The sequence below is a fragment of the Staurois parvus genome, unplaced genomic scaffold, assembly GCF_062004578.1.
Source record: "Staurois parvus isolate SC_StPar_1 unplaced genomic scaffold, SC_StPar_1.0 ptg000347l, whole genome shotgun sequence".
In the NCBI taxonomy this organism is placed as follows: Eukaryota; Metazoa; Chordata; class Amphibia; order Anura; family Ranidae; genus Staurois; species Staurois parvus.
The window spans coordinates 107,944-124,795 of NW_028318143.1; the positions used below are offsets into that span (position 1 = coordinate 107,944).

At 40.6% G+C, this 16,852-nt stretch overlaps 1 protein-coding gene across 1 annotated transcript in view; it reads right to left on the minus strand.

Annotated features, from left to right (window-relative positions):
* Nucleotides 1-16,852, minus strand: part of ADGRL4 (adhesion G protein-coupled receptor L4) — a 262,139-nt gene that overhangs the window by 64,565 nt on the left and 180,722 nt on the right. The window contains exons 9-11 of the mRNA XM_089684367.1: nucleotides 12,765-12,967; nucleotides 10,043-10,222; nucleotides 1,755-1,958 (exon numbers count right to left, since the gene is read on the minus strand). Of these exons, the coding sequence (XP_089540493.1) occupies nucleotides 1,755-1,958; nucleotides 10,043-10,222; nucleotides 12,765-12,967 (587 nt within the window). The remainder of the gene's footprint in view (nucleotides 1-1,754; nucleotides 1,959-10,042; nucleotides 10,223-12,764; nucleotides 12,968-16,852) is intronic.

Sequence of the window (16,852 nt, forward strand, 5' to 3'; positions counted from 1 at the left end):
ATTCCCCATATGAAAGTTGAATGAACTAGTTCCCTATCAGACTTCACCCACCCAACTCCATGTCTGCAGTGCTATCAGTCAAAAGTAGGGTGGACCTGATGGGAAATTAGTTTCTCAGTCCCCCCCATACCCCCCGCTACCAGGGGCGGACTGACCATTTGGAAACTCGGGCACTGCCCGAGGACCCGGGGTCAGTAGGGTGCCCCATGAGATGCCCCTGGTACCTTTTTCATAGGCTTTTTTGAGTTTTCGCAAAGACACAGGGACCCCATGATCCCCTATTGCCCGGGGGCCCCATGAGTTGTCAGTTCGCCCCTGCCCGCTACACAACTTCTCAATCATGTGCCTTTCTGTGTGATATGCACTGGGGAGGGAACTTACTAATGCTGAGTTAGACACTCTGGCCTTGGCACCATTCACCTCTTAAGACAGATTCATGTACCTGTTCGCAAACAGCAATATTTGGGGCTTGCTTACACTAGTATTGTTTCTTGATCCACTGTGATCACTTTTAACAGAATGGCACAGGTGTTCAGGAGTCAGTATGCCTGTAAGCCCAAAAGGGCTTCTTCAAGCCTAGCAGCACCATTTACTTGAATAGGTTGCATTTTGTGGAAGCACTGCTTTGCCAGACATCACGGGGGATCATTTTTGCTGTGCCAAAATGCAATGCATTACAGCATGTGCATACTCCATAGGCTCCCTTTTCAACTCAAAAGGGGGGGGGGGTAAATGTGGCTCAACTGCCTATTTCTGCCACTTCCCACAACCACAAATGTAAACTAGGCTTTTATGAATTCCCCTTTATGCTTTTGCACCCTTTGACCTGCTAGTGTAAAATCCATCACAGCCATACAAGTAATTGTTCATCACACTCACACAAACTCCCTTTGCTCCCTCTAAAGCCGGCCATAGACAGATCAAAATTCGGTCGGTTCAGCATCAACCAGCCCAATTTTGATCCATCTATGGGCAGACTGGTCATACTGACTGGTTGTACCCAGGGGTATATTTACCACAAGGCAAACAAGGCACTTGCCTAGGGAAGCATTTTTCAAAGGGGCAGCACCTCCCTCCACAAGAAGGGATGAAAGAAGGGACACGCACACCATGGGAACCCAGTGGGATGCGAGAGAGGCTGCTTGATGGTGTATATAGAGCCTGATGACCGGAGCTGTAAAGATGAGGGTCTCTCTATTGCCTGGTGGGTGGGGGGGGGGGGTGTAGTGGAAGGCTCTCCCGGATGGGGGGCAGGAATGCTGTTGGTCAATGTCAGGCTCTCTCGACAGGAGGGGAAGGGGGGGTTGTTTTGGTCAGTGTCTGTGGGGGCAGATGATTTTTGTGTTGCCTAGGGCAGCATAAAACCTAAATACACCACTGGTTGTACCCACCGGCAGAACACAATAGCGCTGCGGGAGGGATTCCCCCGTCATGTTGATGGGGGATTTGAGAGTTTTTTTTTTCCCTTCAGCCAGTGGATTAAGGAAAGAAAACTGCATAATGTATGGCCAGCCTTACTCTATGACCTTCCCTTCATCTGGAGAGCAGCCAGGAAATGCATCCGTGTCCATGCTTTGATTACCTCTTCTGTATCTGTATGACAGCTCCATCCATCCATTGGGATAAATTGAGACTGTTGTTCATACAGTGAAGCTCAACTACCTGCTGTGAAAGTGATTTCAATTTCGACTAGATTGTACCTTTTTCTCACCATGTGATTTTGGCTTTATTAAACTTTCAAAAAGAGTACGCACCTGATTTTTGGTCATATTGATACCGATGAGGAAAAGCAGCTCAGCTAGGAATAAAGCACAGCAGAGATTTTTATGAATGGTCGTCCTGGTGCTTTGGATTTCACTAAAGAAGAAGAATGTAAAGATGCACAAGGAGAGACAGATCAGGGAGATGATGATCCCCAGCTGAGTGATCCTGGTCAGGACGCTGTGATAAATGGACACCTGGAGGAAGCAAGCATAGCCCATAAATATCAGGATACAGACAGAGCAGGCAATGGTCACAACATATAGCAAAGGGCTGTTCCTTATATAGCAGATAGAGAATTATTATTATTATTATTATACAGGATTTATATAGCGCCAACAGTTTGTGCAGCGCTTTACAAAATGAAGGCAGACATTACAGTTACAATACAATTTGGTACAAGAGGAATCAGAGGGCCCGACTCGTCAGAGCTTACAATCTAGGAGATTCCTTTCTTTTCTTCTTACATCCACGTTAGCATTATTAACCTCTTGTTTCCTACATAAAGCTAGGTTCACACCTATGCAGGTTGCGTTTGAGCCATTTCTGCATTGTGTTTTGCATTTTTGCACCTGCATTTTTGCAGCATTTTTGATGCGTTTTTTTTTTCTTGTTGCTAGGCTGATTTAAAACACAAAATGCATCAAAAATACAACAAAAATGCATCAAAAACACAATATATGCTTTTCTGCAGCGTTTCCATCGAAGTCTATAGAACCAAAAACGCAACTTTTTGCATTCAAAAAAGTCCCTGACTCTTTCCAAAATACGCACCGGGGAAAACGCGGAGATGTGAACATGTCCCATAGGAAATCATGTTAAATGGACTGTACTGAGTTTCTGCAAAATGCTGTAGAAAACGCTTAGGTGTGAACCTAGGGTAACGCATATGTGCAGCAATGAAGAGTTGGGTTTGAACGTCTACAGACTGTACATATGCGTCCATGGATGTCCACAGACAGCTCTTCATTTCTTATTATTATCAGCAGCTGGTGGGATGGCTACAGGCTAGTAAGCGAATGGACATTTCTCAAATGAGACATAAAAAAAGACCTGATGGGGCTTTAACCATTCCCTACTCATTGAAAAAAAAAGTTTTTTTGGCTTTAAATACTGCATACTTTATTTGTTTTCTGCCTTTGTCAGTCCTAAAGAGAACATATTTGTTGTGGATTGCACTAGGTGGCATAAACTTGCAAGTTTCTCAGGGGCGGGAACTAATACACCTACCCAGAAGATTATACAGTGTAATTACAAAGCTTTAGCTATTACCTGCTTCATTAAAAAAGGACATTTTTGGATTTAAATATACCTTAATTATTTTCTGCTTATGTCAGTCCTAAAGAGAACATATTTGTTGTAAGATTGCAATAGGTGACATAAACTTGCAAGCTTCTCAGGGGTGGGAACTAATATGCCTACCCATTACATTGTAATGACAATGGTTTAAGTATTCTTTGCTTTCTAAATCGTAAAGTAGTTTTGCAAAGTACGCTTTGCTGCCTAAATCGATCTTACAGAGGACATGTTTGTTGTGGGATTGCTATAGGTAACATTAGAAAAAGCTGCTCAGGGGTGGGAAGTGATATCCCAACTAGAAGATTCTACAGTGTAATGATGGGGCTTTATTTACTCCTTGCTTTATTAAAACCAGAACAATTGTTTTCTGCCTATGGAGATCCTACAGAGAATATAGCTAGTGTATGATTGAAATAGGTGACATTACATTGTACGTTTCTCAGGGGCGGGAACTGATGTCCCTACCCAAAAGCCTAATGAACCTCCTACAGTCATCCCCAGAGGATCTTACAGTTTCTCAGGAGTGGGAACTAATATGCCTACCCATTATATTGTAATGACAATGGTTAAGTATTCTTTGCTTTCTAAATCGTAAAGTAGTTTTGCAAAGTACGCTTTGCTGCCTAAATCAATCTTACAGAGGACATGTTTGTTGTGTGATTGCTATAGGTAACATTAGAAAAAGCTGCTCAGGGGTGGGAAGTGATATCCCAACTAGAATATTCTACAGTGTAATGATGGGGCTTTATTTACTCCTTGCTTCATTAAAACCATAACAATTGTTTTCTGCCTATGGCGATCCTACAGAGAATATAGTTATTGTATGATTGAAATAGGTGACATTACATTGTACATTTCTCAGGGGCGGGAACTGATGTCCCTACCCAAAAGCCTAATGAACCTCCTACAGTCATCCCCAGAGGATCTTACAGTTTCTGTAAAATGCTAGCACTATATAAGTATGGTAAACTCTTACAAATATATATTATGACATTATTGTTAATATGAAATACTACCACTAATGATAATAGCAACAACAATACTAATAATATTTTTTGCTGTCTATTAGTTTCTGTGAACTAGAAACTAGAAGAGCAGGTTGATGTAAAATTGAAAAAAGCTGCAATATAGGGATGGTGAGCATGAGCAAGTCCAAGGACAGATTAAAACTCATTTTCTCTACCGAGTTATCCATTAAGCACAAAGTAATTCTCTCCTGAAAGCAATGAGAAAATAATATGAAGCCTGTGATTGGGTTTTACCTGATCGATAATTAGAAAACTTGAAGAACCATTATTTATTTAAAGCTCGGTACACAGAGTCAGATGAGGCCTGAGCTGATATCAGTTGCCTCCTATGAACCTTGCAAGAACTGTAAATTCATCTTCCATGTGTTTATGTTCTTGTTTCAAAATACCTTTTTATTTTTATACTTGTGTACATGTACTTTGTATGCTTGTTGAATAGGGTATTGTGCAGAATCTCAGTGGGAATTCATTTCTCACATAAGACCCAAGATCACCTTTAACATTCCACCAGAGGCAAACATATATTTTAATGAAAGAGGTATTTTAATGTGTAACATAACAATTATTTTTCTATATAAAAAAGCAGACATATACCTCAAATACAACCCCCAGATATACTGATATTCCTGCTCATTAAATGTATGAATACTTATTATGACAATGCCTTTACAAAGACTTAAAGGGACCCTGCCACCTCCTTAAAAAATGCAGATAAAAGAAGAATCAAGTCTTTCACTTGTATATTTGCAGTGTTTTTCCTTTGTATAAATGTTTCTTTATTCACCTGCAATGAGATTTTGAACTTGCTAGAAAATGTCATAGCTCCCAACTGTCCTTGATTTCAAGGGACATAGCTCCCCACTGTCCCTTATTTGGAACAAAGTCCTTCATTTCTCCTCATTTGTCCCACATTTTGGTTTGATCCATATAGTTGTATATACAATCCAATTTTTGTATCTTCCCATTGCTAACACCTTTCATCCAATTTCTAACTTGCTGCATTCATAAATTTCAAAAGCAAGTATAAAGGAATAGTAGTGGTAAAAATAAGCACTTGTGGATTTAACTAACCATTTTTTCTTGTATAAATCTCCTTTAAGAAGCCGTGGCAGAGGGTGTGTCCTTTGCTCAAATACTTTTGCTAAAAGGTGTCCCTCATTCCCATCTCAAAAAGTTGGGAGGTATGAAATGTTTCTTCTCCAGAAGAGTCAATTCTCTAGTACAGCCCTCAGCCTACTTGCATGTCTTAGCCCTCTCCTCTTTTGGGAAGGTCGAACTACTGTTGTACTGTGTTGGTCCAACATCTTTGCCCTTCACCTTACCTCTCTACATAACTATAGAATACTATAGAGCAGCCATTTTTAACCAGGGATCCGTTGAACCCTAGGGTTCCTCCAAAGGCTTCTAGGGGTTCTTTGAGCTGTGGTTAACTATCCTCCCATCTGATGGTGCCTGCATATTTCTAGGTCCAATGCCCCTTGGCAAAGCCAGTGGCATGGCTGCAAGGGTGCGTTTGAGCACTACTGTAGAGAAGGGGGGGGGGGGGGGCTTTTTTTTCTACTTACCACCACCAATGTAAGGGACATTTTCCCAATGACCCTCAATAGACTAATTTCACCAGGGGTTCCCTGAGATCCTAAAATTATTTCAAGGGTTCCTCTGGGGTAAAATTGTTGAGAAAGGCTGCTATAGAATGTCACTTGATTGTCAAGCTGCATCTGCTGGGTCTACTGACATTACATCCAACATGGCAGCATCCAGCAGCAATCTCAGGGCTTTTTGATATCTACACAACAGCTTTTACAGGTAAATATTATGGCGAGAGAGTCTCTGTAAGACCCAAACAGAAGACAAATCATTCTGGAGAAACATTAGCCATATGGTCAACACTAGTTGACATTGACTTACTGGCAAATAATAATAATAATAATAATAATTCATGCTCAGGGATTTTGGTCATATGATCTTTCCCACAAAGCCAGAACATCATTAGGACTTTCATTCTAATTCAAGTAATCTAAAGACAAAAAAACATTTTTTAGCTTTGGATAGAGTGTGGAAGGGTTAGGATTTAAAGGGTGAGAACTTTTTCTTGCTGCCTGTGTTGAGGAGATTTCCCTTCACGTCCTGTCTTGGAGACATGAGAGAAAGTGAGAGAATACTTCTCCAAACGGAAGGAAACCTTTAATAAAGGATGTAAAATGTAAAGTGTTCCCCTCTTTAGAATGTTGGAATACCCATCATTTTCTGGCCTGGTAACTAGAGATGAGCGAATCGAACTTGGCGAAGTGGAATTCGTTTCGAATATTAGGAAAAATTCGATTAGCATCGAATCCGAATTTTAGCAAACTTCGGATGCACGAATCGAATTTTCCCCGATCAGCCGGCAAAAGTGTCACTGCAGAGAGCTCCGCTATTTCTGACAGTTCTCTGACAGTTCTGACAGTTCATTTACAGCGGTTGAAACATTGTATCTATTTGTTTCCATTTAGGATACAGATGTTTTTATTCGGAAATAAATAGATACAATGTTTCAACCGCTGTAAATGTGAAGGAACTGTCAGAGAACTGTCAGAAATAGCGGAGCTCTCTGCAGATACACTTTTTGCTGTACTGGAATTCTTCTTCTTTTCATTCTTCTTCTTCTTTTCATTCTTCTTCTTCTTTTCATTCTTCTTTTCATTCTTCTTCTTCTTTTCATTCTTCTTCTTCTTCTTTTCATTCTTCTTTTCATTCTTCTTCTTTTCATTCTTCTTCTTCTTCTTCTTTTCATTCTTCTTTTCATTCTTCTTCTTCTTCTTTTCATTCTTCTTTTCATTCTTCTTCTTCTTCTTTTCATTCTTCTTCTTCTTTTCATTCTTCTTTTCATTCTTCTCATTCTTCTTTTCATTCTTCTTCTTCTTCTTTTCATTCTTCTTTTCATTCTTCTCATTCTTCTTCTTCTTCTTCTTTTCATTCTTCTTCTTCTTCTTTTCATTCTTCTTTTCATTCTTCTTCTTCTTCTTTTCATTCTTCTTTTCATTCTTCTTCTTTTCATTCTTCTTCTTCTTCTTTTCATTCTTCTTCTTCTTCTTTTCATTCTTCTTCTTCTTCTTTTCATTCTTCTTCTTCTTCTTTTCATTCTTCTTTTCATTCTTCTTCTTCTTTTCATTCTTCTTTTCATTCTTCTTCTTCTTCTTCTTTTCATTCTTCTTCTTCTTCTTTTCATTCTTCTTTTCATTCTTCTTCTTCTTTTCATTCTTCTTCTTCTTCTTTTCATTCTTCTTCTTCTTCTTTTCATTCTTCTTCTTCTTTTCATTCTTCTTTTCATTCTTCTCATTCTTCTTTTCATTCTTCTTCTCATTCTTCTTCTCATTCTTTTCATTCTTCTTTTCATTCTTCTTTTCATTCTTCTTTTCATTCTTCTTCTTCTTCTTTTCCTTCTTCTTCTTCTTCTTTTCATTCTTCTTCTTCTTTTCATTCTTCTTCTTCTTCTTCTTTTCATTCTTCTTTTCATTCTTCTTCTTCTTCTTCTTTTCATTCTTCTTTTCATTCTTCTTCTCATTCTTCTTTTCATTCTTCTTCTTCTTCTTTTCATTCTTATTCTTCTTCTTTTCATTCTTCTTCTTCTTCTTTTCATTCTTCTTCTTCTTCTTTTCATTCTTATTCTTCTTCTTTTCATTCTTATTCTTCTTCTTTTCATTCTTATTCTTCTTCTTCTTCTTTTCATTCTTCTTCTTCTTTTCATTCTTCTTTTCATTCTTCTTCTCATTCTTCTTCTTCTTCTTCTTCTTCTTCTTCTTCGTCGTGCCCCGTGACTGCCCAAATGAGTGAAGTGTGCGGTGATTCTAAGATCGACGGCACTCATCTGCATGTCATACTGACTGACAGTATTATTTCTCTTCCCCAGCAGACTCCAAGGGCATTTAAATTAAAGGTACAGTGTTCTGCACTAATATAAAGGCTCTCTGAAGCCTAGAAACCCTTTTAATAAGTTAAATTTGCGGCGAATAAATTTGCATCAAATCGAATTTCTCCCGCAAATTCGGCGAATCAGCCGAATCGAATTTTTGAATAATTCGCTCATCTCTACTGGTAACAATAGCCACAACAATAAACATTATTACCAGCAGGGACACAGAAAGCACATGAAAATCAGACAGATTCACACTCTATACAAAACTTAAAAAAAAAAAAAAAGCTTTCAAGACTTTAAAATTTAAAGTGCAGCTGCATGTCCTGGTGTCAGTAACCCCATTGTTGGTGTCAGTGAGAGAAATAGCTCCCCATCATTGGTATCAGTGAGAGGAATAGCACCCCATTATTGGTGTCAGTGGGTGGAATAGTGTCCCATCAATGGTGTCAATGGGAAGAGTAGTGCCCCAAGCGCCTGATAAAGGCAAGCAAAGGACCTCATCAAGCCCTTAGGCCGCAGTTTGGAGACCACTAATATAGACATACACAAAAGGTTTAGATTGTGCAGAGGTCTTTCAATCTATCATTGTGTTTTTGGACTGCTGGAGGAAACCAAAGTAACCCACTAACCACATAAAGTACAAAGAAATCTAATGTGATCTTCAGGCGAACAAAGAACACACACAGCTGAAATACACATCACCTTTCTAAGGAGTTGTAATTCTGTTGTTGGATCTGGCTTGTGATACCAGTGACCATGCTAGGCAGTACAGTTAGACCCTGGACCTCCCCATAGACTACACTACTACTAAAAACAACTTGGTCTAAGACCACCTCAGCCTGTGAATGAACAATGAAAGAGCAGCATCATCCAATGAGGACCATCCTTCTGTTCTCTAAGTATGTTCACAGATAGCAAGCAACAGATCCCCAGTTGGCTTGGAGTGTCATATCCCACTTAACAGCTGTGTGAAGTATTAGAAGTGGCTAATACAAGATTGATACAGGAACTTCTACCATTTGATGTAACAATTGCCCGAATGACTACATACTGTAATTGGAATAAACAATTTTTTAAATGTGTGCCCAGAATATACAATTAAAGTGGTAGTACAGTGGGGCAGCACAGTGGCTAAATAATTAGCACTTCCGCCTGGCAGTACTAGGGTCGTTGGTTCAAATCCCAACCACGACACCACCTGCCTGGAGTTTGCATGTTCTCCCTGTGCCTGCATGGGTTTCCTCCGGGTACTCCGGCTTCCTCCCACAACTCCAAAGACATTCTGGTAGGTGAATTGGATCCTGTCTAAATTGTCCCTAGTATGTGTATGTATGAATGTGAGTTAGGGACCTTAGATTGTACGTCCCTTGAGGGTTAGGGACTGATGTGAATGTACAATTTTATATGTAAAGCGCTGCGTAAATTGACAGCGCTATATAAGTACCTGAAATAATAAATAAATAAATAGTAAAGTCTAATTTTACACTTCTACCTACAGGTAAGCCTATAATAAGGCTTACCTGTAGATACTGTAAATATCTCCTAAATGTGCATCATTTAGGAGATATTTACCTGTGTAGAGCACCCGCGCATGCGTTATGAAGGAACGGCATGCCCGTGCAATTCCTTCAGAGCTGTGTGCCGCAAAAAGTGACTCCCGCATGCATGAGTGGGAATGACGTCATCGCGGCTCAGCCATTCAAGCCGCCAGAGCCTGTGAACCTAAAAGAAGGACTGTGAGAAGATGGAAGCCCTGTCAGAGGTGACAGTGTGCTTCATTTTTAAGGTAAGTTTCACATAATGTGCTAGTATACAATGCATAGTAGCACATTATGACATTACCTTGCAGGGGAAAACGTTTTATTTTTAGAGTTTACTACTACTACCACTACTATTTACTAATGGAAATAGCAGCAACACAACAATGTCCAAGTGCTAACTATGACGCTACTGTGTTGCCCATTGGTTAGATATTGTTATAATTCTACTTGCCAAGATAGCTATTACATAGAAAGTTAACCAACATCTCTACTCTAATGGTAAACCCCCTTACACTTACCTGGTTATGACTGGATGATGTCATCAGTATAGCAAAATGAGTGAGATGGTTACACTTGCATGATGTGTGGCTAACATTGGCATTGTCCACGTCACAGCCTTCAGTAGACCATTCCCCCTGAAGAGTTTCTACACTGTATTTCCAAAATGCACATTTTGCGGTTTCAGGTTCCATGAAAGGCTGTAAAGATTACAAATTAAAATTTTCATGAGACAGTCAAACAAATGATATTAAGTGCTAGACACTGCCCTGGGGAACATGTACCAAAGCAAAAAAAAAAAATATATAAAAATTTGTTTGTAGGGAGCACCAATTTTTATTAATGCATGATGTGGTTCTAAAAGGTAAAAGGTTTTTTTTTTTTTACCTTAATACATTCTATCCATTAAGGTAAAAAAAACTTAGCAATAGTAGCTTCCCCCCTGGCTTCTCTAAATACTTACCTGAGCCCGATCTCAATTCAGTGCTGTGCATGTCAGCAGCAGCTCTTCTCCCCTCTTTAAAAGGCTAGGCTGAGAGCACTAGGAACCATTGGCTCTTGCTGTTGTCAGTTAAAAGCTGTGACCAGAGATCAGGAGGAGGGGCTGGGCCACATTGTGTGTGTCAATAGATGCACTCAGCCAATCTCAGGAATGAGCCTACAAGAGCACCCCCATAGCAACCGGCTTGCTACGTGGGGCACTCGGAAGAGAGGGAGGAGCAGCCCAGAGCGTTGGCGGTGAACCCTAGAAAAGGAGGTTCAAGGCCGCTCTGTGCAAAACCATTGCATAGAGAAGGTAAGTATGTTGGGTAGGTGCAGCCTGATGTGGCGGCAGTAAGCACACAGAGGCTTTAAGTGCAGTAACCGATGTATCGAAGAACTTGAAAACAGTGCAACAGCCCAGCGAAGGAGTTCACCTGACTGGGAATTTACAGTCTATGCAGCGGAGAGTCAGCGGTAGCAGGCCAGCACTGATGACAGCACTTGTCAAGGGGGGTAGATGTGGCCTGGCAGGTCCAACCCAAATGGGAGCTTGCTGAAGTGCAGACATAGGCCCTGAGCTGTCCTATTCTTCTGGATCCTCTCCCTACCACTAGTGCTGTCCCTGACAAATGGGTATGCTCTACCTATGCTAGCCACTTTGCAAATGCTTGCAAAATCCTGTGGGCGAGACTTAAACAGACACTGCATGACCCAAGATAGCCATAAGGGTCACCAGGATGTAGTGTAGTCAACCAGAATGCTGCTCCAGGGAACTAAGGGAACCAGAGAGAAACCATGCTTCCCTTGATTTCTTCTCCAGCTACATTACCGCTTTGTTCAAGCATCACCTGCAGTGGAGAAATAGACTGCAGCCCCTGCCTACAACTATATAATGTTTGTTATTTTTAAAAAAAAAAACTTTACATGGGGAAAAAATTTGAATTTTTGTACAGCACTGTTCATTATTATTTAATGTGCATGGTTTTACCTTATATTTAAAGATCCCAGTTGATTTTACACTATATAGAGCACTTGGCTTTCTTTTTTCTTTCTATTATGGATGTGAAGCTTGAAGAGCATTGATGCTGAGGAGGGGTGATCAACTATTGGTTCTTATGCTCCTAGATTGTAAGCTCCAAGGAGCAGGGCCCTCCTATCCCTCTTGTATTGAACTGTATTGTTGCTGTATTGTCTCCCGTTAGATTGTAAAGCGCTGAGCAAACTGTTGGCGCCATATAAATCCTGTATAATAATAATAATGCCATTGGATCTTTTCCATGCTGATTCTTGCTGGTTGGTCAGGGAAGATTATTGCTGACTAGATGCAGTATTTGGGTCATGTGCTATATGACTTCTCTTTCATATTTTTCTGGTAAGCCTTTTTTAGGTGAAGCACAGTGGTGGAGGACCATTAAGAGTGGAATGCACATGATGATTTTTTTGGACTGTATTATATTTCTTCTCAAAGCGTTTTTCTCACCTTGCATTTAGAGGTAGAGGACTTTTTGCTTTTGATGCGCAATCTATTTTTAATGATGGCACTTTATTCTTTTATGTATAAGCAGGCTTGATAACTGTTCACATAGTGTGCATGATATCTAGTTGATTTAATTGATAACATTTAATATATATTCATTTTTATTTATGATTAGCACAGCTCTTTTTGGTATTGTATACCCTACAGCAGCCAGTAAGCTAATATTTAGGTGAATAACTTAAAAACTCGATTCTGACCCTTGCAGTTGGCAGGTACACGCTTTTTGTTTCCATATTGAATAGGCCTGTATTTCAAGTGTTGCACTTAACACACTTGACCATGCACATGGCTTTTATCCCATATTAATAGGCCTGTATATCAAGTTTTGAACATAACACATTTGACCATGAAACAGAAACACTCACAGAAGGACAAATTATTGGAAAAAAATCTATTCTATTTTATATGTAGAAAATGCCAGCACATTCTCTCATTGTACAATCTATGAGGTCAATGAAGAACTTTCCTTTTCCAGACTAAAACTTTTAAATTCTTAAGTCCAGTTTCCATAGCAACCATCCAATGAAAAAAGACAGACATATCATGTCTAATTTCTGATTTAAATAGGAATCACAAAGTTTTGAAGGAACCGGGGTGTGGTGGGATGTAAACGTTGTTCTTCCTTGCTTGAAGTTGACCCCAGGGTGTAAGGACAGTCACTAAACCCCTACTGCATTACTGCAGAACCCGCCAGCACAAATTTATCAGTAATAACCACTTACCTCTAAATGTCTAAGCGTGAATGTGACTTTTTCTAGTTGGTAGAGTGTAGGAGGGTTGGAATTGATTGCTGCCGCAATAATCGGTGAGTTTACCAGGTTACCAAACTCCATTGAATTATTATCTTCTGCCAGAGCGTGGTTTTCTGGAGCTGCAAAGAGTGCACCAATGCTGTCATATCGGAGGAATACAATGCTCACTGTGCCTGATGAAAACAAGAAAGCATGGATTTTAAATTTACAGAATATAAAAAACCATAACACACTTTAAAAGATAACTATACCTTTAATAAAGTTGTTCCCAACCAGGGGCGGACTGACTATTTGGAAACTTGGGCACTGCCCGAGGGCCAAGGGTCAGTAGGGGGCACCATGAGATGCCCCTGGTACCTTTTTCATAGGCTTTTTTGAGTTTGGGCAAGGACACAGGGGCCCCATGATCCCCTATTGCCCGGGGGGTCAGTAGGGGGCCCCATGAGATGCCCCTGGTACCTTTTTCATAGGCTTTTTCGAGTTTGGGCAAGGACACAGGGGCCCCATGATCCCCTATTGCCCGGGGACCCCATGAATTGTCAGTCCACCCCTGTTCCCAACTAACCCTCTACTCATGCAAACTCTACCCTATATAATACTAATCCAACACTAATCTTCCCTGTAAGTCCAACACTATCCTAGCCTGTAACCCTCAATCAATTGTCCCTATAACCCTTTTATTAACCCTCCCTGTAAGGTTTACACTAACACTCCCTCTTACCCTCACACTCAGGGGCAGACTGACCATTTGGAAACTCGGGCACTGCCCAAGGGCCCAGGGTCAGTAGGGGGCCCAATGAGATGCCCCTGGTACCTTTTTCATAGGCTTTTTGGAGTTTGGGCAAGGACACAGGGGCCTCATGATCCTCTATTGCCCGGGGCCCCATGAGTTGTCAGTCCGCCCCTGCTCACACTAACCCTCTTTTTAAGCTTTACACTAACCTTCCCTGTAATCCCAACACTAAACTTCCCTTTTAACTCTCATGCCAACCCTTCCTGTATCCCTAACACTAACCCTCCCTGTAATCCTAACACTAACTCTACCCATAACACTAACTGTCCCTATAACCTTAACACGTATCCTTCCTGAATCCCTAATACTAACCCTTCTTCTAATTCTAACACTAACTCAACCCATAACCTCAACATTAACCATCCCTGTAAACCAAACACTATCCTAGCCTGTAACCCTCGACCAACGGTCTTAATAACCCTTTTAATAACCTTCTCTTTAAGATTTACTCTAACATTCCCTATAACCCTCACACTAACCCTCAATGTAGGTTTTACATTAACCTTCCATGTAATCTCAACACTAAACCTCTCTGTAACTCGTACACTAACCCTCCCTGTATCCCTAACATTAACCCTCCCTGTATAATTAACATTAACCCTCTCTGTAACTTTAACACATACCCTTTCTGTATGCCTAACACTAACCTGTCCTGTAATCCTAATGCTAACTCTACCTATAACACAAACCCTCCCTGTAACCCCAACACTTATCCTTCCTGTATCCCTACCACTAACCCTTCTTGTAATCCTAGCACTAACCCTACCCATAGTCCTAACACTAATCCTACCCATAACCCACTCTGCAAAGATAACAAACTCCACATATAACATTAACACTAACCATCCTTGTATCCCAACACTGACCCACCCTGTAATGTTAACACTAACTCTACTCATAACCCCAACACTAATCATCCTTGTAACACCTACACTAATTCTTCCTTTAACCCCAACATTAACTCTACCCATAACCCTACCTGTAACTCTCACACTAGTCCTCCATGTAATCTATTATCCTGTAGTAAATTATTAAGTGTTACCCTCTAAAATGGATCATTATCATCAGTCATTTTTGGATAGTTAACTCATTGTTGAAGTTAGGGCTACAGTAGGGGTAAAGAAACCCCCAATGGCTAAACAGTGTGTCTTGGGAGTGGTACACCAGCTCATGCCATACCCCCTGCACACATATAACAGGGGGGAGATGCATCCAAAAGCAATAACTTACAAAAAACCCACAAGAAAGAAAGGATACAGCACCTCTATAGCTAATGAACAGAATATATTTATTGGAAGTCAAAAATGACAATGCACATCCCATACATTCCCTCCCCCCACTGCCCACCCCAAAACCAACCCCCACCCCCAAAGAAAATCCCTCCAGAAGGCACAGCTCCACCCCAACAATATCCCCCTCCTCCATCCCCCAGGACACCCTCAATCCCCACAGCAGACTCCCCCTCTTCTCTCCCTCCCACTACAGTAGAGGTGCCTACTCTGTAAGATCATGGGTAGAAGGAGGAATTGCTATTGCTTAGGTAGGCTTGCAGAAGCAAAATAACTCACAATAAGCGTGGAGCAGTGTGGAGATATCATATTTGGTAGCAATAGGAAGGCATGAGATTATGAGGTGGTGGGCCATGGTGCAACCACTCAAGCTTTGATTGCTGTACATTTCCTATGTTTTAGGGATTCTTGGGAAGCAGTAAAGATTATTTGTATATTCAAGTAGTAATCCAGAGGTCTCCTCATAGGTCTGTCTTAGGAGGTGATAACCCCCCTTCCCCTCCCCCAGGTTTGCTTTAAAGCCCAATTTGGCAGCACTCAAACCCGTTTGGCCTCCCCATATCCCCTTTGGAGAACCTAAGCCTTTTTTTTTTGTAATGGTGTATCCATACTGTTTTCTCTAAATCTCTTTGGTCTGGTCCAGTGGCAGGTCCTCTTTACCCTTTTCTTCCTCTGGTACTGGGCAGACCCTAAATGCTGCATAGGGTGGCACCACATAATGACATATTGCCTCTGCCTTCAGCATTCTCCTGTGTATGTATAAAAGGGGCAGGTTCTTGACATCCTGGGCTTGTAGGGAGTGGCTTGCTGGGTGTCTTTTAACTCAGAAGACAAGCAGCCATGAATCATTGAGTGGCTAAATCTGCAGTGGACAGTGCCAGTAAGGAGGTGAACATTGCAGCAGGAATTGCTTTTTTGTTTTTAGCACTTGCAGGGGGGTTCCATGTGTGACCCAACCGCAAAGAGGTTTTCAGCTAGCCAAATGCTTACAATGTGATTGTGCAATCTACTATTTTAGATGCAGAAATGAAAATCAATATCTTGGAAAAATTGATCAACTAACATCTAAAACTTCCTTGACCTCTCTCCAGTCTACCCAACCAATGCTTTATATAACCATGTCCAAATGTTATGAATACAAAGGAGTTTATGTGAGCCTACACCCATAGATTTCAATCTATTATATAGTACAATAAAATATTAGAATGTGTGGCTAGCGCTGCCTCTAAAATATATTGCTCCTAGATACACAGAGCAAGCTTTTGTTTATCAGACATGATTAGCGCCATTCATCTTTGCCACACCACCATTGTTTTTTTGTCGTCTGCATTCACCAAGCTCCTTCTCCTGCCTTTATAGCCTCTCTTACTGTAAATACATGTATATTTCCCGTAAATAAACGGACAACGGTTGTTTGCCTAATTGCGCCTAGATTAATACTAGAGGGGGCGATTTGACAAATGCTGTCAGGTCTAGCATTGCATTGTGCTCATTTATTCAGCTAATACTATTTTAATGAGCTGTGGCACATTTCTTTGATTAAATCGTTCTTTAAAGTCATTTGCTCTGGCTATTAAGGGCTGCAAAAGCAGTGTTATTCACCTCCATTGTCATTGGTATTCACAGCCAGGTTCCCGGTATCTAAACTGCCGAGGAATAATCACACATGACTGTGTGTGTGCGCCTAGACCGGAGCAGATATATACCTGCTGTACATCCATAGAATTACATAATTACATTTGTGTACGTGAGGATGCACACATTATATATACCTGAGAAATTATAATTATCCTTTATTTGTAAAATGTCATCACATTACATACTGCCTTACATCAAATAATTAATAGAGGTATATACTATACATTCTGGTTGACCTTGTTAGTTATTAGGTTCATGCTGAGGTATAAAAGGGAATCTATAGATCTTTAATGTATTTTCTTTTTTATGCTCAGTACATAAAGGGGACCTTCACTCAA